General features: G+C 42.6%; 1 protein-coding gene across 2 annotated transcripts in view; it reads right to left on the bottom strand.

Moving 5' to 3' along the window:
* Positions 1-1,238: 1,238 nt before the first annotated feature.
* The window catches only part of VSTM2B (V-set and transmembrane domain containing 2B), a 185,884-nt gene continuing 163,083 nt past the window's right edge, over positions 1,239-24,039 (bottom strand). Inside the window, exon 5 of one of the 2 annotated variants that reach the window (XM_085639924.1) lies at positions 1,239-1,452. In XM_085639924.1, the coding sequence (XP_085496050.1) occupies positions 1,370-1,452 (83 nt within the window). In that variant the 3' untranslated portion in view covers positions 1,239-1,369. Of the gene's footprint in view, positions 1,459-24,039 lie in introns of both variants that reach the window. The other variant, XM_085639923.1, reaches the window with a different exon arrangement.

Raw genomic sequence — 24,039 nt, forward strand, 5'->3', positions numbered from 1 at the left:
CACCACAACACTTTGCACTGGGTTTGTGTCACTTTTTTGTCACGCAAACCCAGTGCAAAGTGTTATTAAATCTGGGCCTAAATGTACAGTGCAAAGACGTTCAAGTATAGCTTCATGCAGTCTTCTGACTACATGGAGACCAGAGTCATTTTTAAAAGATATAGTGCAAGGTCTGAGTATCACTGTTATTCATGGACATTTCTTGGCCACACCACATCTCAAAACACCCACATTCTAAAATGCTTCTTTTTGTGTAATCAACTCATTTCATTATTTAAATTCTCTGAAATGCCATTGCTGCACTACTACAATAGGAGAGACGTGCTCCTACTCATCGTTAACAGTGGTCATCAGTGGTGTAGTGCAACGCAGCGAGCGCAAGGTAAGTGGTTTTATTTAATTTATTTATTTACTTTAATCTTTCCCGTCGTATGTCGAACCCTACTACCCCCCACCCTGCCCTGCCCCCACCCCCAGCCTCACCTCCCCACAGCATTACCTGTGCAAGCCACCACTGGTGGTCATATGTGGATGAGTACAACTATCACAGGTCTAATAGCACAATTCGCTCTTTCCTGCCTAACCTTAGAAGCTACACCAGTTTGGATGCAAGGGGATGCCATGTTAGCTATCAGCAATGCAGTAGGATTCCACCATGCCACCATGGAAACTTTAAACCAACATTCTTTGCCTGGAAGAGCGTGATGGAGACTCCTAAATACTTCTTTGAAAATGCAATCAACCTTTTTTCAAAACCTTTTTTATTCAACTGTTATTCGGCAATATACAATACAGTTTATAAACAATTGTCTTACCTTGTTTCCAATCTTTATTTAAAAAATAAATATTATTGACAATGAATTATGGTAAGGTGTGCCTTTTTTAATCAAAAACATGTCTTGAAAAGAAATAATTTAATTTAAAAATAAAAACTGGGGAGAGAAGATCAAAAAACTGAAACAAAAAAAACCTACAAAAAATATTTCTCTTTCATGGAAAGTTTTTGACGCCGACTCTTTACTTGTGTTCCCAAGGTTACTGCTCGACAGTTCGTGCAAAAAAGAAAGATAGACAGGAGGACACTCAAACGAGTCTGGAGGGCTTAAAAGGCAAAAAATCATAGTGCGGTACATCCAGCACAGTTTGAATAATATTACTTTGAAAGGAGATGCATTTTAATTATGTTTCTTTGTGAGTCACCTCTGCAAAAATATTGTTTTTTTTCTCCTTGTAGAATATTTCATGCTGCTGTCAGTCTTTCCCTGTTCACCATCAAAACTGTTGTTTTTAGCAAGGTTTACGTTGCAGGTTTTTGTTGGTTTGGTTGGTCGATTGGCGAGTTGCTTGGCTATCGAGATGAAAAAGTCAATCAGTGATTTACTATTAACTGTACAAGATTATGGAGTATTAAAAGCAACAGGTAGAGCAGGCGGTCACTGGCACTGGTCGCTCCTGTACCTAGGACACAAAAGGAGATTATGAGAGGTTGTTTTCTACAAACACTGTACACACTGAATCACGGTTACTTTTTTTACCAATTGTTATTGCATGGTTTTGGATTTAAAGTGTGGAAATGATTATAGCTAGTCCAGATGAATATTTAAGATGCCTTTGCGATAAAAAACAAAATCACTCGTAGCAATTCTAACTTTACATTTTCTTGGTCAAATTTATATTTTACTTCAGTATCAGACTGTCCATACGTCAGATAGTAATGAAGCACTGCCAAAGTTACTTCTACTCCATTTTAAAGCTTCAACAATGAGTTATGTGAAAACTAAAATACCCACAGGATTTTTTTATCCAGTTTTTATAGAGCGCAAACTTGACCTTAAGGTATTGGAGCACTTTACATGAGCACCAGTTGCATTACACAAGGACAGATTCATTTTTAGATTTTTAGGCACAGTGAGATTAAATGATTTGCCCAGAATCACAGGATCTTGAGCCTGTGCCGAAACTCAAACCTGATTCTCCAGTTCCACAGTCGGTCGCTTTGGCCATTACACCACATTTCACCAAGTTTGAGGTACACATAATGGTCATAGCAGCTGTAGACCCAAAAAACTCTTCATATTCCTTTAGAGAAGGACTCTCAGAAAGCCACATTTTAGCTATTAGTGTATCCTAGACTTCCTTGCTGAAAAACTGGTAGACTAAAAAATTGTCCCTGTGGGTCTTGCTTTCTCCCCATCCACTCATCGACTGAGCACAGGTAGTAACATTTGAAAAATATACACCTTCTAAAAAGCTTTCGGCCAAATGATACATTAGACCAACATATTAGATTTACTATGTATGGATAGAAACTCCAACCTTGATAACTTTGTACCCATGTTGAAAAAACATGGCAGAAAATACTTTTTTATAACTCAGGTTGTGACTGCTGAAAAGTATATTGTTACTAGTTATTGCTGAACTCATTACAGAATGTATATAAACCCCAAAAATAAATTTAACATTGACGTGCTGCACGAATTGAATGTTTTTTGTACTTTCTAAACTTCATTTTAGACACTGGTATTGTTTAGTCTTAGACTTGGAATTATAAAAATGTTCCTTTCCGTGGGTAGATGGTTAGGTATGTTGCTTATGCATTGTAGGTTGATGTGGTTCTATGACTAAGATTGAATGTGTTACCTACTTGGCTGTCTACAGCTGTAATATATTTGGGCTAGAGGTGACAGTACATACATGAACTAATAGTTAACCACATAGAACCTCAGTGCAGAGTCCACTGCTATCTTAGATGCGTGGCTATAGTGGAGATTCTAAAAGTACTTACGCATAATCATTCTATTCCACTGCATAAATACTCCACTTGCAAAGAACAATTCCCAATCCTGACTACGAAGAAGAAAATGTGGATTTGTGTCCTGGCCAAGGGCATTAATCAGATGCAGAATTAAAAAAATTATGATGGCATTTCCACACTGACAACTTTACTATCAGGAATAGGCTTGGAAATCTGTGACTGATATAGGTACTGACAGTAAGGTTGGGGGGTGCTGCTTCCCGTGAATGAGCAGTAAAGATGTCTTTAATTTTTTTATCTTGTCAATTTGCTTTGTGTTCAAAGACAGCGGTCGAATGTCAGGCCATGTCGTCTGACAAGATGTTGCTTATGTTTTTTATCATGGAGATTCGTGTATTCTTTTCTTTCTCTGTCTGAAAAGTTACAGAGTTTTGTTAGGTAAACTATCTGACAATCTTGCTAGGGGTACAGGGAGGGTGAAAGGAAAGGCTGTAAGAAATCATTTTTTTTTCTAACACGCGCCACAATTTAAATACCTTTAAATGAAGTATACAAATATTTCAAAACCTATCAGCAGTTAAGAAAGCACAACTGTTTTAATTGAAATTCTCAAGTGTGATAGAAACAAAGGTTTTAATAGGATCAAAACAAGACACTTTATTTGGTAATATGCAAATGATAAGTACTTGCTGAAAGATGAGTTCCACCCATTGTTTGTGCACTAAATCGTTTTATGAGAAAAATCTCATGTCAATGCGACTTTTGCTGCCATTCTTATGGAACACTGAAAATATGCACATGTTGCTCCTTTCAGCTGTGTGGACTTCTCTGTTATGGAAAACTCTGTATGGGGGAATAGGGGCCCTTGAGAATTGTCACATGACATTCAGTTAGTGCTGCTTTCTGGGAATACTTATGTAAATGTTAGTGGTTAGACATAACTATTGACCCGATTCATAAAGCCCCTGCAGAAACATCTGAAATATACTTCTGAAAGGTTACTTTTACGTTTAGCGTAGTTTTTACATTTTACAAAATGCACAGGAGCTGATCCCGGGAGCTGATCAGGAAACCAGTGGCATAATGAAACTTGAGGGGGTCCCCCTGCAAAGCGCATGGAGGGAGGCCATGAATGCTCCTGACCCAGTCAGGAACTCTCAGGCCAAGGGCCCGCCACCCATAAACAGTGCCATTGGGGCCCCCTGGAGCTCGGGGCCCCTGCAGGGGCTATTGTTATGCTACTGATGGAAACCTATGACACCCGTAGATCTCCTGGGATACTCCCTTGAACAAAACATAGGAGCGCGGAATTTGCAACAGGATGAGAATTCTACATATGTAGATGTGTAAATGTGAATTGAATTGTTATTTTCCTTCTGATTAAACTCTTTCCTGTACCCACAATAATTATGAAGAGCTGCCTGCCCTTTACCGTAAAGGAAAGCCACCTGCCTCTGACAGAAGCAAACTTGCACATATTTTCTGGGCTGCCAAGCTACCTGCAAAAATATGTATTTTATCCCCACATACTTAGAGGAGGTGCACCTCCTTCCGCAAGTATTCATTTAAGAAAAAGGCTACAGTTTTTCCCAAAATCTTTAACTTGCCAATTTGGCAATTACACTAAATAGGCATATTTCCTGGATTTTAAAATAATATGAACCGTACAACTGCATAAGTGTTAATCCACCAATCTGGATTTCGTGAATGTGGAATCTACATTTGCGCCTGTTTACCACGTAGGTGTACAACTGAGATCTGGCGATGGAGGATACATTGAAATATAAATTTGTGCTAGTACGTGAAGTAACCATATTCCTAGAATTTAAATAGATGATTAACTATTTAAAAGATGCCAATATTGAGGGGCGTGGCTTGGACGGCAATGGGGATGGCCGCCTGAATTAGTCACTCCGTCGGACCGGGGGAAAACGCTGTCTTTCCCGAGCCCTGTGACCAACTGATCGTGCATCGGTAGCGCAGGTATCGCTTTGTAAATTGTCTGGCGTTTGGAGAACCCTCTATATTTGACTGCGGAGGTTAAATAGTCGATTTTCAAGAGGATTCTCTTTGCGATGCGCTGCGAAGGAAAAACAAAATGGTGCCTACCCGAAGGTCTCGATGAGATGGTCCCGTTCGGCTGACCCGACGTCTTACTGCAGGTCTACAATTATCTGCGGAGCATAGCTGATCACTCGCGCTGATGTCACGGTACTTTCAGCATCTTTAGTAACTTTGGCGAGCTGTATGTTAGTTTATCGGCATGCCTGACTTTAAGATGGCGGCGATACCGAAGGACTTCTAGCTACACTAACGTTTACAAACACTCTGTCATCCAAAATTATCGTTTGACCTCGAGAGACCAGCGCGAGTCCAGCGCGTACCATGGGACTGCCTGAGAGTCGTTTGATGTCCTCTTACAGCGCTATTTCAACATCTGAATGCCATTTAATTTATGCATGGCTCGTGATTTAACAACTGGTAGCGGCCTTGGCATTCCTGTTTATCCCCTCTGCTGGGGTCCATTCTTTGAGCTCTGATGCTCTAGTGTGCTCTATCTGTTGTGAGTTTTGTCTCTACGTGCGAATTGCGGAGGGAGGGAGCTGCACACCACGCTGGAGACAGGATTGTTCTCTTTTCCGGGCTCATCTGTGCAAGCTGCCATACTACCTGCTACCACCGGCTACCTACTTGGGTCATTACCTTTTATCTGCGACAAACTGCTACACTGCCATCTGTCAGCTAGTCCTACCACACCTGGGCAAATTAACGGCAATCAGCATGTGTTATGGCCACCTGGCCCACTGGAGCTTCATAAGTACCCACATAATGGCCATGCATCGCTACAGGGAGCCGCTACTATCTTTATAGGGGTCCTTCTTGAGACATTCTTTTTCTTCCAGCACGGCGCTTTTGGGAGTCTCTAGGCAATTTCATTAACCAAGCAGACAACCAACTAATTAACCATTTAGATACTACATCTCTAAAATCTTTAAAATTTCTGACCGCGATTCCAAGTTGATGCACAAAAGAAATAAGGGCGAACCCTCACAGTCAGAATCACCCATCAAAGTGAAACCAGATATCAACAGTACATTGGACCTGATCCTTAAAAAGCTGGCTGATGTCCATGAGTTGGCCAAATCAACCAAACAAACAACAGAGACTATACAGCTGGAGATAACGGCCATTAGAGCAGATATGAACACTGTGAACAACAGACTTTCTGTAGCTGAACAGAGGATCAGTGATGTTGAGGACATTGTAACCAAGTCATGTAATGAAGCAAAATCCTTGAAGAATGTGTCGTCTATGCTCATGAGACAGACAGCTGAGTTGGAAGACCGTAATCGAAGAGGCAACATCCGAATCCTTGGTGTTCCGGAGGGATCGGAGGAGGCTCTAGGCTCTTGTTTAGCCTTTCTAGAGGATTGGATTCCTAAGTTTACTGGCATAACGTTTGATCATCCTTTTGAATTAGACAGAGCACACAGAATCCCTTCATTTAAATCCTCACCACGGCAGGGGGTCCGTCCAATCATCTGTAAACCTCTGCGATTTCAACAGGTAGAAGCAATACTTAGCTATGCCTGGAAAAACCATCAACTCATCTGGAAGGGTCAAAAAATTATTTTTACCCAAGATTTTTCGAAGCCAACTGTTGATACACGTAGGGGTTTCCTGAACCTAAGGGACAAGTTGAGGAGCAAAAATATCCAGTTTTCTTTTGTTGGCCCTACTAGGTTTAAGATCACTGATGGTGGAAGACACCTTTTTTTCAACGATCCCAGAGACCTTGCGAATTATCTAGAAGGCCCTCCTACTCAGGACATGGATTCATCACAGCTCTATGCCAGTAAGAGGAAGTCCTCGCCAGGTCCGGCGTAATGCGAGTGTTGATTCCATTGTACCTTTTAACATTGTTCCCTTCAGTAGATCCGGTGTATTGTATCTATTCATAAGTAATTTGATATTATGTACACGTCCTTTATTGGTTGTGATGGTAATTGTTTCTATTTAGGCTTGTATATTAGCCGAAGGTTGGTTGATAGTTAGATATTGGGAAGTTCTGCATATGATCTGATTATGTTGTTTCCCCTGCAGTGCGGGTGGACACTCCTGTCGTCGCACCTCCCACATGCTAAGTATTCAGGTTGGGGTGGGGAGGGAGGGGAAGGGGGGTGATTGGGTTGAGAGCGCCCAAGATCTCAATAACGTTTTCACTGATTTTATATTTGATTCTTTGGCTGCTCTCCATCTACTTTTCTTTCTTTTCTTTTCTTCCTTTTTCTCCTTTTCCTTCATTCTTCTCCTTTCCTGGCTTCTTCTACTCGCTAGACATGTCTGGTGCCCTGGATCCCTAGTACAATTTTCGGGATGTGAATATCTGGCCTTCAAGTTTATTATGCTGTTGAAGATATATGATTTTGATGGCTGTCATATGAGCCCTGCTATGTGGTATTTAAAATATTCGCATTTGTTCCTATGTCAAGACCCATACTTATTGAGATCACCATTTGAAACCGTTCCTGATGGCCACTAACAAACAATGTGCCCTATCGAGCGATTTGAAGCTAGTGTCTCTAAATGTTAAAGGTCTTACTCACCCTGTGAAAAGACGTAAGGTCTTTGAGTATTTAGCCAAGACAAAAAGTGACATTGTGATGTTACAAGAGACAAAACTTTCTGAGGATGACAATAAACTCATTAAATGTAACTGGATTTCGCAAATGGCATGCTCTCCAGCTGATAAGAAGAAACGAGGTGTTATTACCTTGATTTCGAGATCAGCTAACATAACGCTAGAATCCTATACACATGACAATGAAGGTCGTTTTTTGATCACTCACTTGAGGAGAGGCGAGGATTTATTACACGTGGTCAATATATATGGTCCTAACACGGATGATCCCTCCTTTTGGTCCAGCGTTTCAGACAGGTTAGATAGTATACCATAGGAAGATCTTATAGTAATGGCAGGAGACTTTAATCTACCCTTGGATCCGATAATTGACAGGCAGTCCAACTGCCATTATCAATCCACGAGCTCACACGCAGTACTCACAACTATTTGCTCTAAACTTAATCTCAAAGATCCCTGGAGACTCCAGCACCCAGACACAAGGGATTACACTTTCTATTCGGCCCCTCACAACTCGTACACTAGGATTGACTATATCCTTGTTTCTGGGGCATACACCTGCCTCATCGAGTCTACTGATATAGCCCCAAGGTTGATTTCTGACCATTCTTGCATTTCTCTTAAATTAACGGGAAGTCACAAGGAACAAACTCCTAAAAGATGGCGGTTTAACAACGATGTCTTGTCAGACCCTGAGGACAGAGAGAAGATTGCGGAGGCCATTACAGACTATCTTGGACATAACAAGGTGACTGATACTAATATAAATATACACTGGGATGCATTGAAGGCCACTGTAAGGGGGCTAGTCATTGCAATAAAAACAAAAATAAATAAACGCCTGAACCAAGGACTACTCCAGCTAGAACGAGAAATTAGAGATTTAGAGACTGCCCACATTGCTTCCTTAAATGATTCTAGTCTATTGCTGACTTTGACACAGAAGAAATATGAGTACAATAAGATATTAAGTGAACGTCAGGGGTGTGGATTAATACATTTAAAGCTCTGAATGTATGTGAGGCCACCAAGGCAGGGAAACTTTTAGCTTCATATCTTAAACATAGACAAAACCAACATGTCATCTCTTCAATCAAAGATGCCAATAATCAAACTCATACGACACATAATGGCATTCTCAGTACTTTTAAACAATTTTATCAAGACCTGTATTCAAATAATCAGACTTTTGACAGTGAGAGGTGCACTGATTTCCTCTGTGATCTCAATCTGCCACAACTCTCAGAAGTGGATTCTGCCATGTTAGGTATGGAAATCAATAGCTCGGAGATAGAGAAGGCGGTCAGGTCCTTCAAAGAGAATAAAGCGCCAGGGCCAGATGGTTTGACGGCAACCTTCTATAAATCCTTTTTAGTTCAATTAGGTCCTACTATGAAACAGGTCTTTAACCATAGTGCCACCACAGGACACACGCCTGACTCTATGTCCGAAGCTAACATTGTCGTTATCCCCAAGGAAACTCTTTATTTTGAACGATAATTTCTATGTGGGCTTTACATTTATGAAAATTGTGCTTGCCAGATAGTTGCTGTATTATGCTACGTTAAGTATAGGGCTCGAGGCTCTGGACAGTCTCTTCTGTCTTTTCTCTTCCCCTTCTGGTTTTCTTTTCCTCTTTCCTTTACTCATTCAATCTTTTCATCCTCTCTTGAGCTGGTGATTAAGAGGTTATTTTATTGTCAAGATGTACATCTATTGCCAGTAATTGCTTTATGATCATTTGACATACCATTTTATGTACATTGTGATACTTGACCATGTTACCAACTCCTGTTATGATCCTCTTATTTTCTTCTTTTTTACCTTCTTTTTCATAAAATTCTATAAAGATAATTTGAAATAAAACAAAAGATGCCAATATTAACTTTATTAATGAACTGTACATAAATGAGGAAATAGGCACTGACTTGTATGATCAGAACATGATGGCTAGGTTACAGACCAATTATTTTATGAGTTAGTTACGTTATGCGAGGATCAGTGAGGTACAAGTATGTCTGCAAATAAAGCAACACATCTGAAGAGAGAGAGAGAGAGAGAGAGAGAAATAGCACCATCACCCTTTTATTGTACTCAATGGAGGTTTCCTCCTCTAGTCACTTTAGTGCATAAGTGGGTGCCCTTTCATAGTGCAGGTCTGTGAAAGAAATGGCTTGAAACATGGTTGCACAGAGAAATCAGAAAAGGCAGGGTTTGAGTGTTCAATTTGGAAAGTCTCAGTACAAAACGGACTAGGACAGTGTTCCTGTCTGCCTCATTGGACTGAGAAGACTGCCTCTTTTAAACTGCACCAGTCAGTGGAGTGTAGACTCTGGATGGTTCTTGCATGATCTGTCTACAGGCAGCAGTAGCGAACAGTGTTCGATACAGTAGCTATTTGAAGATTATGGAGCTGGCGTGTGTAAGGAACTCTTCTCATGGGGTGAATAGCGCCAGGCCACAGATGATTGTATTTATCAGGGATAGTGAATGCCCTGGATGCATTTTCTCTATTATTCTGTTAGGTGGAAGTCCACCATGCATGACCTGGGAGGGTCTGCTTTCAGCATATGTTATGTATAAGTAGGATTGGCCTCGTAGATGGAAGGGGTGCCTAAAGGAGGGAGGGAGGGAGGGAGGAGGAAGAGGAGGAGGAAGAATAGGGGAGCATTGTTACCTGTAGCTGTCCCCTAGGGAGAGCTGGCACCACTTCAGTAGTTCATGAGGGCCACACGGTTCAGGGGTGCTTGTTCCAAAAATTTGAGAGGACAGTATCTGGGCAACAAGTTGGACCACCACATAAGGATGCCAGTCTTTAGGGCTGGTTAGGTCCTTCTGACAGACTCCATCCTATGCAGACTCCATCAGGATGCAGGAATGATTGAGAAATTATATATGCATCTTCTCAAAGAGAAACTGCACCTTGATTCTCTTGAAGGAAGTACACCAAGAACCTCAACCTGTTGTGCCATCACGCTGTCTTTGAATTAAAATTTTAACTCAGGAGATTTTTTAAATACATTCGGATGTGTTATATAGTCAAGTCCTTTATGCAATCATGAAGTGGTGTAGGACACACATCACATACCGTTATAGTGTGAGTGTCATCGCATAACAAATTGTCACATTTCATGCTCTACTTTCAAAATTTGCTGCAGTGGCAGAGACCATCAGGTCTGATTACATTTAAGCAACATTCCAAATTGGGTTGTATTTACCATACCTGGTAAATACCATGTGCATTAAATAAATCATCGCTTGCTACATTTTGGCAGGTCAAACCTGCTGGAATTTAACTGGTAAAAATAATACAGTATTTACCTTAGCAAGAAGATTCTGTTGCACTAAGGTCCAAAATCCACATACATGAAGGCCTGAGACCCTCTTAAAATATCAAAGGTTTTGATGGATTAGAAACAAAATATTTTTTCTCTTAGCTGCGGTTATACAAATTCTACTACTGCATGAGCCTTTTCAGAACACAAATTGGCCACGTCAATGATTCCATGTGAGATTCATTGTATGATCAATTATTTCATTTTTTATATACTAAAATAAGGAATGGTTCTGGCAATTGTGGAACTAAATTGAACACGTCTGCTCTAACTTACTCTATACCCTACAGTCCCTCCTTGATCAGTGATGTTATAAGCAGCGTTGTGTACGTCTGTCCTTGGTCAGGGATTCCTCTAGTGTGCCACAGAATTACAAGAAGCACTCTCACAGTTCAAGTGTCACCAAAAATTCCAGGTTTTCTGGGATCAATGGCAATTTCCCTACTCCAGATAAAGCACTGCAGTCTCCAAGCGCATCCACTGTATTAAACATCGGAAGCACGTCCTATGTAGAGCCCCGTTAGGTCATTTCCAGCAAAACAAGCTAAATTCCATAAGTGCTAATTCATTTCCACGCTACCAGATAATGACAAATGGCAGAAACATACACTTGTGAACAATAATCACCAAGCCACCACAAACACACCTCCAGAAGCATTTAGCAAATTCCAGGTGCACCATCCAAACTCAAGCAACATAAGCTGAACTACAGAGCTAAGCAAGTTGAAGTTGAAGGAAGGAGCAGCCATTTCACATTTTAAATATAGGAGTCCCAGTTGCACTCAAGCAGTGCCAGTCTGACATCAAACCCTGGGAAACAGTCTGAGGGCCTCCATCAAACTATTTCAATTTCCCAGTACAACCAGAAGAATATCTTAAGCAACAGCTGCTAAACTCCAGCATGCAGCTCTTGGTTGGCCCTTTAACACTGAAAACGCTTCTTCAATAAACAAAGCTAAACATACATGAATTCCTGGAGCTCATGCATTATCATGTAGAGAAGCCAAGGCCAACAGAGGCAAAGTTGAGTATCAATCCCAGGGCAAACATCGAAAGGAAGGTCAATGTATTTCAAGCAGTACAAGTGCAAATCCATCCAAAATCATAAGATGACCTTGAGTGAGGAAAGTCAGGGCTCTCTGGCAGGACTGGACTGGCCGTAGCGGGCATTAGACATTTGCCCAGGAGGCTGGAAGGGTGGGGGGCAGTGTTGGAGCGTTGGGGGCCGGTTTTGCAGTGTTGCTGCAATATCGACCCCCAGTAATTAAAGCAGCAGTGCTGGGGGCCGGTTTTGTTAAGCAGCAGTGCTTCACGCTTACCCCTCGCCCCCACCCACACCCTACCCAGGTGGGTGCCAGTCTGACAAAATTGCCAGGCCTCCCTCAGGCTTCCAGTCCAGCCTTGCTCTCCGGTAAATGTATTTATTTACTTAGAACTGCTGTACATAGGAGCGTGAGAAGGGGGTGTGGTCAGTCGACATAATCCCCCAGGCTTATCCTCTCACAGGGCCCCAGGGCTGTGCTTAAAAATCTAGCATTAGATTTTGATGCAAGCCTGTCCTGTTTATTCATTACTTGTAACATGGCTAAAATCAACGGATGGCATCAGATGCTGTACCTGGCATCTCTTCTCCTTCCCTGGGTACATGTTTTAACTTAGGAAGGGGTTCCATGACATGTGGGGTTCAGCATGATCTTGGTTACCAGGCTCCTGCAAAATCATTTGTCGTGCCTGTCTGTTCATAGCAGCAGATACACTTGGCATAAGCAGCCATCACTCACTTAGCATGGGAGCATATGGAGGAGGTTATACTATGGATCAGAGATGGATATTTATAGACATGGCAGAACACAGAATAGGCTTGATAAAATATCTATGTTAAACCTGGTTTGGTGTTTACGACTATTTCAAAACACTACTGAATTTATGCACAATCAATCAAACATTTGTAGAGCGCACTACATACCCGTGAGGATCTCAAGGCACAAATGTATGGCAGAGATAGAACATGAATACATTCTGCAAGACGGGAATCATTTGAGGAAAAAAATACCCTGAGATGTGTGCCAGGCTCAAACCCAGCCGGAATCACCCCTGACCATTCCCTCTATCATCGCCACCCCTGGCGACGCCGCTGCAGGCGTCGTGCACTAATAGCTTGTTGGCTCCTTGCAGGGGTTTGCTGATCAGCCTCTGTGCATTATGCATAAGGAGGCCTTCGAGTGCGTAAACAAAGCAATTAAAAACTACACAAAAAGAGAAGAGATCTATCATTATAGTCGATGCACACACTCCTCATCAGGAAAGGCGCGAGCGGCAGTGAGAAACGCGCCGGGCACGCAGACAGGAGTGTGGGCGGCAACGCGCAATCATTTCCTCACAGAGGCGCCTGATCAGGAACAGCTGCAGCCGAATGACACCAACAAATCATCCGCAGTCAATAATTAATAATTAATTGAAATGTGGCAGAGCTCATCTGCAGATGGCGAAGATTAAGAGAAACGAGGAGGCTAATTGTATTCAATGCAAGGAAAAAGGAAAATGAGAAAGAGCTTCGGAGCAAGAAGAACTAATGTTCGCAGTCGCCTTGAACACAAAAAATGACACATTCTCAGAACAATCCTGCCTCGAGGCTGTCTCTTTTCAAATGTCACACTTTTGAAGTTTCTCTTTTTTCCCCAGAAGAAGCTATGAATTTGGAACAACCACAGGCTAGGTAAGTAGGGCTGGAGTTTTTATCGAGTAAGTATCAATGCAATGTGTCCTAATGTAACGCAACTGGTGCTATGTAAAGCGCTCTGATACCCGATTCGGGTCAAGTTCGCGCTATATAAAGCTCTAAAAAACAACAACAACAAAAAAATGGTGTTCATTACTTATACCTCGTATATCAGTCATTTTGCCGCCCAGAAATACTGTGGCATTCCAAGTTGAACCATGAAAGTCCCCTGATAAAAGTGGAAGTACTCTGGGAATGATAGATTCTGCTCCAGTTTCCCACCCTGGTGTTAGCGAGTGAAAATGTCTGTAAGTGGCCTTTTCGGCAATTAAGGGCCCATGATTTCCGCTATTCATAGACTGTCCTAGTTTTTAGCCCTATGGTCCAGCTGTCAAGTGTGGTGCGCATACAATGTGCACATGAGATATCACTTTACAATAGTATAGTCAATCATGTAACATAGTCAATACATCATAAAGCAATTAATGAAAGAAAAAATGACCATGTAAAGAAATGAATAAAATGTGAATTGTGTAAATAAAGTTCATCAAGACTACATCGTTAAAAAAATATATAATCATGAGTCACAGACGTGCTCCGTGTTAAAAGTGAACTTATGGTGCCAGTGCTAAAAATATTTACAGCCCAATATGTGATCAGAAAAGAGAAAAATGGCGACAGACCATACAGAATGTAATTGATGAGTGTTCAATTGTTTAAGTCCATATAGTTCAAATCCTCCACTCTGCATTTATAGACATTTAGGGGCATACTTACAAGGTAGAGTGTGGCGTTAAGCCAAAAAGGCTAACGCCATACTCTGTCACTTTCGGAACCCAGGGATGCGCTGTAATCGCAAGAATGCGGCACACACCTGGGTTTCTCCCTGCGCTGGCGCTAAATTTAGCTGCCTAGCGCCAACGCATGGCACCTTCCTGCACATAAACTATCATACATGGCATTTTGCTGTTTCTATGTGTGGTGCACAATGCAGCACACATAAAAACAGCACAAACAAGGAGAAATAAAGCATTTCTCCTCGTTTCTCCCTGTTGAGACCAGGAATTCCCTGGTTTTAATTCTGACGTTGCTCCATATTTACGGCACCGTTGTAAATATGGGGCAATGTCAAAATTGATGGGTGTTGGGGCGCAATGTCCACTGCAACACCCATTGCCCGCCCTTTTCAAGCTAAGTATAGTGTGAAAGAGTGCCTTATTTACAAGGCGGTGTTAAAACACGTTAAGTGGCATAACGCCACGTAGTTAATAAGGCGAAGCCCCAATCGCGAGAGTAACGTAAAAAAAAAGTGACTTTCCCGTAACGATAGGGGCTTGTAAATATAACCCTCAGTATGAATGTGTTGCCTTACATGTCAATAGTTTTGCAAACCAAGCAAAATGTATAGGGTCATCATCGGGACAAGAGAAGGCTTCATGAACACTGGAGAAGTTAAAATTTAAACTCCAAATCAGGACAATATATAACACGTTTAGGCACAGACTGCAGAGAGGGCAGAGAATCGAAAAACCAAACCCTGTCCCCAATTCGCAGTGCAAATGGTGCAGGAAAGGAGTAAATCACTCAGAGGCCCAAACTGCTGGGATAAGGACTGCCCCATGTGGGAGTAAAGAGTCAACCCCTAACACATCCACTGTCACTGGGGAAAACCAAGAATTGAAAAATATGGTGGGAAGCACATTGGTAGCCACATGCTATAGAATGGCATAAGGACTCAAGAATAAATTCAAAAGCTGAGGGTGGCAGTAAGTCCAGTCCCACACTAACACTATTCAGAAAGAAAGTCAGAAACAGCTTTATTCGATTTTAAAAACAAAACCATAAAAGCACACATATATAACATTTCATTCATGGCAAAAGACAACAAACTTTAAAAGACAAAATGTTACCATTTAAAAATAATCTAATTCATGGAGATCCTGAATCTTATAATAGTTTTAAGGAACATTGACACAGAAGAGATAAGAAATTCATCATCTAACATTTGCAATCTGACCACTAACACTATTATAATAGCTTAACCTGGGTCACACTTAGGGGCAGAGTTATGGTACATAATCAATTTCTGATTATTATTTTACAGAGCTATGCGAACCCAGGTAAAGTGTTTCAGAGGCAGGCAGAATGTGAAGTAACATGGGTTACAATGCCTATCGACATGTTGGTAATTGGTTTAGCAATACAGCATGCCTGCCAAGCCAAGGCTTGTGCAAGTTCTCACTAGGAACACATTTTGAGACTTGTTGGATGTGCCAATGCAGTCTCTCACACTTGATGCTGATGCAAGCAGTCTTGTCCTCGATGCCTTCCATGCTCAAATTAAAGAGAACTTACAACATATGATCCAAACTTGTCCATATCTGATGCTATCTACAGAATCAAGACTGCTTCGCTATATGGTCACCCTTTATAAAGCCAATGCTGTTTTTTCTCTTGAAAAAGATGCCCCTCGGTTTTATAATACTAATTTCCATGTTAAATTTGTGAACTTGCCAATTGGAACATAAGTGGTTCTCTAATTAACAAAAGGCTGAAAAATAATAAATGTACAATATCCTTGCCTCAATAGAGTACTAATTCAGAGTGGAAGATGTCTTACCACAGTAGTCCTTGTTTGAAACACTGTACTCATTTCAATTCCATAAAACTTTATTCGGTTTTACAATGTAAAAACCATAAAAGTCACAATAAATATACACATCCCATATAAATATACATTAAAAGAAAGTTTAAAAAGTAATAACCTTGAAGCAGGAAGAATCACATGTAAAATATGTCAAGTGTAGTAAGCAGGTTATAATTCATCGAAAGGAGAGCACATTAGGAACATACTTTGGGACTATGAGTGCCACCTTCCCCTAGAAAAATTAAAATTCCAAGCAGGCCCTGGTTCTCACCAGCGATTTCAGATATCCTACAATAAAAATTATACTGTACTCACAAAAGGAGCTTTTTAATATACTCCAGGATTTCATGGCACCTGCAGCTTTGACATTTTTAGCAACTTATTCTCAAGAAAGTTGTAACTCCCTGACAGAATTCTTGAATTTTAAAACTGTAAAGATCTTGAACTAGTTCAAATGTTGACAGAGTCTTTCATACCTGGGTGGCTGAGTTAAAGATAATTACCATAATCAGCAAGTTGCCAGCTCTGTGTTGCTTCGAGTAATAGTAGTCAAGCTGCTCTTTGGAAATCAATCTGCCCCCTATTTTAAAGGAACCCATTTGAACTTGAGATGCTATTACACAGACTAGGGGGTGGATTACGAGTTTGCTGGTCTATCTGACTGCCAAACACGCGGTGGCATGGTGGGAACAGCTGCACTGGCGGCCTGACCGTTGCACTATGAGTGTGGTGGTCGCGGTACAACCGCCACAAGCCTGCCGCAACCACTGGGGATCATGGTGCTGGTGGTGCATATTAGGAGTTTCCTCACTGCCACAGTTCTCATGGCGGTGAGCCCTCCATGAAAGCTGTGGGTCAGTGTTGATTTTCTTTGACAGCTCACTGTTAATTAACCTTTATGCCACCTTTTAGTATAGTACCATAATGATCATCTCTAATGCCCTTCTTTTTCAAAGTATACCTGCAGTGTTTGATTCTTTCTTTGGTAAAACTGTTTGGTTGTTTTCTTTTTCATGACCACTATTTTCATTTATTTTTAATCAGCTATGTGTATAGTCACAGCACTTTTAGTTGGCAACCAAAACGTGCATAAGGCAATACATCCTCATTGTCAAAGGTAGCGGTTCAATAGCATGTATTGAAGCGAAACGTAAAATAGTCTTAAAAGGGAAGAAATTAGATAGCAATGATTGGAGCATTAGGAACAACAGTCAGTTTTTGATTGTTTTCAGTTTCATCTTTGGTTGCATTGAAAACAGTTGTATACGAGCCCCAACTCTCTGATCAGATGGGAGGACCCTTACTAAGACATCAAACTGTGCTCAGCTGTGCCTCTGTGCTTCGTCTGGGTCTTGTCACTTTCAAAACTATCATTCTGTTGCTCCACAGTGTACCACTGAACCAATAGCCTTGATAATGGAAAGTGTTCTGAGAAACATGTCTTTGCTGTCAATAAAGAAATAGTTGTGACTTTATACAGAGCTAAATAAAAATAGATGAGAATGGTTGTCATGGAAAAGAAAACAAGAATTTTACTGTTGACCATCACTGTTTGGAAACTTTACTATTTTTAAATACATTTCAAACCTCAAGGCATATATTTAACATTCGTATTCTGATGGCTGTACTACACACTGTCAGAAAACTGTTTCTGTGACTAATATGTCAAGGGGGTATCTGTTTGAGGTGGGTGCTACCTGCAGGGGCTCATTCACGCCCAAAAACATATATTTATGACTTTGTACTCCACATTGATCTCTACCCTAGGAACACTGGGAAACTATGAGTAGGCCATCAACCCGCAGATTTGTATCAGAAAACTAAAACTGAATCTAGTGGAAACCAAAATTCCAGTTAGCGGTCCTCAACCTCACCTCAACATTTATTTAACTAAGTAGCCTGATTTAATCAATACTCAAGACTGAGGGCCAGATGCAGGGTGAGCTTATCTGCAGAATTCTGCACATGGGTTCACGGGCACTGGAAATAGTTTCCTGGATTCATCCACCACCGTTGATAGTCTATGCTACAACATGCAGTTATGAATGGTGACTATCACAAAGCCACTTGATAGAAAGCTTTTGTTTCAACCCATACAAATGTAAACTCCCTTGCTACTATTTGCACATTGTATTATAGACTGGTAATGAGCTTATCACTTTTAGTCTTCTCACTTTTAATCTGATTTTATTGTCTTTTTAACGAATGAATATTTATTTCCTATTAATTTTTCCTTATTGGTTTCTTTCTTTTTTTATTGTGTATTTGATTGTGCTTTTATGACATTTTCTTGTCGAATAAAGCTTTATGATTGATTGATTGAATGGTGACACAGATACTAATGAAATAATGCTTTCCTTCTAAGGGAGATCCAGTTGGATAGTCAACAGGAGTGTTGAAATGCTGGCCAACATGTGCCAACAGAATGTTAGGAGGCAAATAAACATAGAGAGAACAACTGCTGTGCAAATGTTCATTTTTATTCTGCTGTTCTGTGTAAACGTTGAATCCCTAGATATATAAAATAGCACCTCAATACCACACTACTACTGCACGCCTTCTCTAGATCTTAACATTGTCAAGATTTGAACGCCAGTCTGGACAATGCTGACAACGGGTAGACTGGAGAGCCTTGGCTTTGACTGTCTTTATCTGCCAGAGATAAGGGTGACCCCCTTCTAGTAGCCACGATGCTGCCAACACTAGGTAGTACATAGCAGGAAGTGCCTTCAGAAAGGGGCCCCAATGGAAGAAAATGCCCTAGTGTAAAAAAACATCTAGGTGACAGCGAGACTCCGGTAGCAGGGAGGTTGGGGCAAGACAGCATGGAAAAGGAGGCAAAAAGACCAGGGAGATGGACTGGAAGCGCAGGAAACTAAAAACTCTTATAAAGACAATATCTTCTGGACAGGAACTGGGGGCGAGAAAACACAGCTAACACTAGCGACACAAGGAGGAAAGCACTGGCTCCTTTATATACCCTGGAAACAGGAAATTGCATGCAAAAATGGGTGCCACCATTTTGGATGGGAGAGACTGATAAGTGAAAAAAACAAGCCGGCCATATTAGCTTGGACAGGATAGGTTCCTGTAGAGGGAATTCTGAGTCTCAGCATCCCCAGAAGAGAGAATGGCAACATGGGACATCATACCGCTAGCAACAGCCTACAGGTACGTTTAGATAGTGAGGGCGGTGGCCCCAACGGCTCTCCTCAGCTCCGACCTGCTCCTGCACCACTGCGTGGTTCCACCCATCGGAGGTGGCCCAGGAAGCCACGAATGGCTGGATGCCAGTGGCGCAACAAAAATTCTTAATTCATCATTAGTGTCTTCAGAACTGTATGGTCCACCAGCTCATGGCTCTGAGAGGAAGGCACAACATTTCTCGAGGTCAATGACCCAGGCACTGGATTCTAGTCATATTCTAGTCATGCAGGGGATTGACCTTAAGATACTGGCTATGGCCCACTGGATGTTCATTGGCAGGCTCCCATCATTTCTGTTATATAAAACAATGCACATCATCAGTACCACTTCTTTTGAAAGCTCCTCACATCAAAAAATCCATCTCATACATTTAGCTTCCTGATCCCAGAAAAGTGAAGCACCCTCCTTTTTGCAATAAAATAAGTATTACAAAATAACTTTACATAACCTGATATGACATAACATAAGTTTGTGTTTGGCCCAGATGCTGGGCTTGTTCTCTAGCCTGTATTCTTTGGTCATTCTATTTTGTCAAACAAATAAACCTTACACAGCTTATTTGAATGATTTGGTTAATAAAAAACTTCACTGTGCTGCTTTTAAGTGATAGAATTCCAGATCCTGTGGCCCCATACTCCAAGAAGCATGCTGCTTTGCCTTTGATGCTTAAATGTTGACTAGTGAAATTGTATGAATGTTTGCCCACCTTAGCTTTCTACATTATGCGTAGTGTTTTTCCTTTGTCTGAAGGTTTCAAGAATCCCTTCAAATCTGAACACATCGGGAGCCACTTGAATCCGTTTGACAGACTGTGTATGTTTTAATATTTACAGATTCAGACTCACTCTTGAAACACATTGAAACATCTGGATAATGAACTTAGGAGGCGAGTGTTGACAACGTTGCAATAGCCTAGCAATATAATGACCAGGTCTCTTATAGCTCAATACTTGAACATTGCTTTCATTCGAAATAGAAGGTTAGATCAGAATCCAAGCATATACTTAATTCTTTTCTTTTTGCACTGGGTATTTCCATATGTTTTAGTGATTCACAGATAGGCTCACATTTCTGTCTGTGTACAAAGATATTAGTGTTAATAGTATTAAGTCAGAGGAAATTTGCCTTCTCCAGTAGTAAACACTAGACAGAGGTAATATGTGAAGTTGGCTAAATACGCCATTTAATTTTTCAGATATAAGTAAAAGATCAATTGAGCAAATTGACACATACAGAAGCTTGAGATCAATTGAGCAAATGACACATACAGATGCTCAATAAATGAGGTGATTGGGAAAATCGCAGATGCATACAGTGGTGTAACATCGGCCCCCTCAGCCCCGTGGTGCGAGGGTGGGCATCCAAGCTCCAGGGGGTCCCCTCAGGTCAGTACCCTGGCCAAAGATCTCCTGATTGAGTCCGGAGTGGACCCCTCCACGTACCTTGCAAGAGAGCTTCCCTAAGCTTCGTCACGCCCTTGGATGCATATTGCATGTCACCGCAGACTAGAGGGTACAATTGGTAAGACAAAAAGGGTACAAAGTTCCTCAGGTCAGTAAAAGTAGTGATTTCAGCAAATAATGTCGTATGTCATGGAAAAAGGGGGGAGACCCTTTAGTTGGAACTAGGGCCCTCACACACCCAGCAAGCTAGGTGTCATGCTTCATCATTTGAGCCTGCCCCTCGTCAGGTTGGCGCTGCAATTCCTGACGGGCTCCCAATACTGGGGCTCTTTGGCGGGGATCTTCTGTTCCTGCCGAAGGGTGCTGTGGGGGTAAGGGGCCCTAGAATGTGTAGATGTAGTGTAAGGATAAAATAGGTACTGTTAGTCCACAAAAAGTGTATTTAATAGAGTGGTAAACAGCCTAGTTAAAAGGAAAGTGAGGTGGGGATAGCTACTAGTGATTATGACGCTAGTTGTGTATGCCCTACTCTCAAAAGGATCAACATGTTTCTTGCCTTTAAAGCCAGTAATTGGTCACGGCAATTCGTCAGGATCAGGAAAACATAAACTATCTACAACAAGGTATGTGTGTTTTACATACCCGAGAGGTGCTCAGGAGTCACCTATGGAAAGATTGGAGACAGAAAACACATGACACTATACTGTAAGGATAAACAATACATACATAACATATTGAGCTGAAATCATCGAGAGTCTCATGGGGTGAAGCTCCCATGGCGGGTACTGGAAGGTCTCAAAGGACGGGATAAATAAAGAGACAGGACTAGGTGCGGAGACAGAGCGGAGGTGGAAAACTCACCTCTTGCGTTAGCAAGGCAATCTTGACAAGGCGGCTGCTGCTGCGAGAGCGCTTGCGCGTTTTTGCAGTAAAACTGCTGTTTTAAAAACGTTATATATTCTTCTTGTTTGTTTTGGTCATTTTGACCCTTTTTTAAATTGCCCCTTACCTGCACCATAAATCGTGCCCCTTCACCGCCGTTTTGGCGGGTCTGGTCTTGGGGTGGGTGCCTGGTTCGTTTTTGGCGGACATCTTGGAGTGGGGTGAGTGGATTGAGGCTTTTCCAGCTGACAGCGCTTGAATGCACATGTGACGCCTGGGAACACCTATTTAGGGCGAGTCCCTCCTGCTTTCAGCCCCTGACAAGGCGGCTGCTGCTGCGAGAGCGCTTGCGCGTTTTTGCAGTAAAACTGCTGTTTTAAAAACGTTATATATTCTTCTTGTTTGTTTTGGTCATTTTGACCCTTTTTTAAATTGCCCCTTACCTGCACCATAAATCGTGCCCCTTCACCGCCGTTTTGGCGGGTCTGGTCTTGGGGTGGGTGCCTGGTTCGTTTTTGGCGGACATCTTGGAGTGGGGTGAGTGGATTGAGGCTTTTCCAGCTGACAGCGCTTGAATGCACATGTGACGCCTGGGAACACCTATTTAAGGCTCCTCCCCTAGCGCAGCGGGATCGCGCAGCGGGCGCGTCCTCGCGTGGCCGGAGTCGTGCCAGAGTCCTGCCCGTCTGCGTCCGTCCGCGCCCGGTTGCGCTGGCTTCGTGGCGATATTTACATCAGGTGCATCTCTAACCATGCTTATGTATACCAGGGAGAGTCTCCTGGCATTTAATACCTGTCTGCCTCCCTGCGCCGAAGTCCGCGGTGACCCTTTGTGTGGCCCCCATCGCTGTGCTTGTGGCGGCTGGCTACTCGAAGCCCCTTCCTGTTTGGGGTCTTGTATAGTGCAGCCTGCCATAAGCAGTAAGGTCTCTTCGCGACATCTCACCATCTGGAATTTAAACGTCAGATCGGCGGTCAAGCATTATCAGGATATTGCCGATCTTGTGGACAATGACCCCCCTGACATCTTTTGTCTGACAGAGACATGGCTGCAAGACACCGATTCTACGGTATTGAATCTGGCGTTCCCCGTTGAGTATTCCATCTACACGCTCAACCGCTCTTCGAGAGGGGGTGGCGTCGCTCTTGCTGTTAAATCGTGCTATTCTTGCGCCTGGAGTGTGCAGAACATCACGGGCTGCGAAAGCGCCCTGTTCAAGGTTGCGGTTACTCCGCATTTTACCTTGTCAGGATTGCTGATTTACCGTCCACCTGGTAGCTCAGTGGCATTTCGAGAGGCTCTCCCTGAGGCGGTTAGTTCACTAGCAGTAGGGTCTGCCAATTTTTCTATCATTGGTGATTTGAATCTCCATTTTGACACTTTGTGTCTTTCTTCTGTGGGAGGGATGGTGGCGGACCTTGAGGCCCTTCAATTGCTCCAGCTGGTCTCGGACCCCACTCATAGTGGTGGCCACACTCTGGACCCCTTTTTTTCTAACTTAGAAGGGGTTACAGTGGCCCCCCCCCTCCCCCTGACCTGGTCAGACCACTCACTCGTGACCATTCACTGTAGTCTTGATGAAGCCCCACTTAAGGTGCCACTGCGAGCCATGCCCAGACGGCGCTGGAGCAAATTAAAGGCGGAAGATCTCCACCGCCTTCTTACTGACGACCCGCTGGGTGCAGTGGAGAACGTGGAGTCTGGTTATGACCATTTCTGCGGATGGGTAACCAGGGCCCTCGACTCCCTTATCCCGATGGTTTCCAGTAAGTGTGGCTCCCGCGCCCCCAGTCCCTGGTATGATGGCAATCTGAGGGCTCTGAAAAGTGTCTGCAGACGTACAGAGAGAGACTGGAGGAAGAGGTATGACAGCAGCAAAAAAACCCTGTATATGGCTGCGGTCAAGTCTTATCACCGCGCGGTTTGTAGAACCCGGGCTGAATACTACGCTCTGGAGTTTCGCAATAGTGGGAATCCTGTTAAAACCATCTTTAAGGCCCTTAAAGACCTTGTGGCAAGGAAGCCGGCCGGTAACTCCATCAGCTCCAATACTCATTGTGAAGCGCTGGCGGCTTTCTTCCTGGAGAAGGTCCAGACCATATATAGGGCCTTCCCCTCCTCCACTGCACAAACCAGTATGGGGCCTCCCATCCGGTTGGATCAGGTGGTGCTAGACTCTCTCCCCTCTCTCTCTTTGGAGTCTTACACGGCCTTGGCTCTCCGAGTTAAGTCGGGGTCGCCGGACGACCCGCTCAAGCCACCTATGTTCAGAGACCAGGTTTTTGCTCGCCCGGTTTGCGACTTAATCAACACGTCGCTATCATCAGGCCAAGTGCCTTTGAAATGGAAGCATGCGGTAGTAATGCCCATTTTGAAAAAACCATCTCTCGACCCTACAAAATCGGAGAACTACCGCCCGATTTCACTTCTCCCGTGGCCAGCCAAACT

Source organism: Triturus cristatus, chromosome 12 (assembly GCF_964204655.1).
Source record: "Triturus cristatus chromosome 12, aTriCri1.1, whole genome shotgun sequence".
In the NCBI taxonomy this organism is placed as follows: domain Eukaryota; kingdom Metazoa; phylum Chordata; class Amphibia; order Caudata; family Salamandridae; genus Triturus; species Triturus cristatus.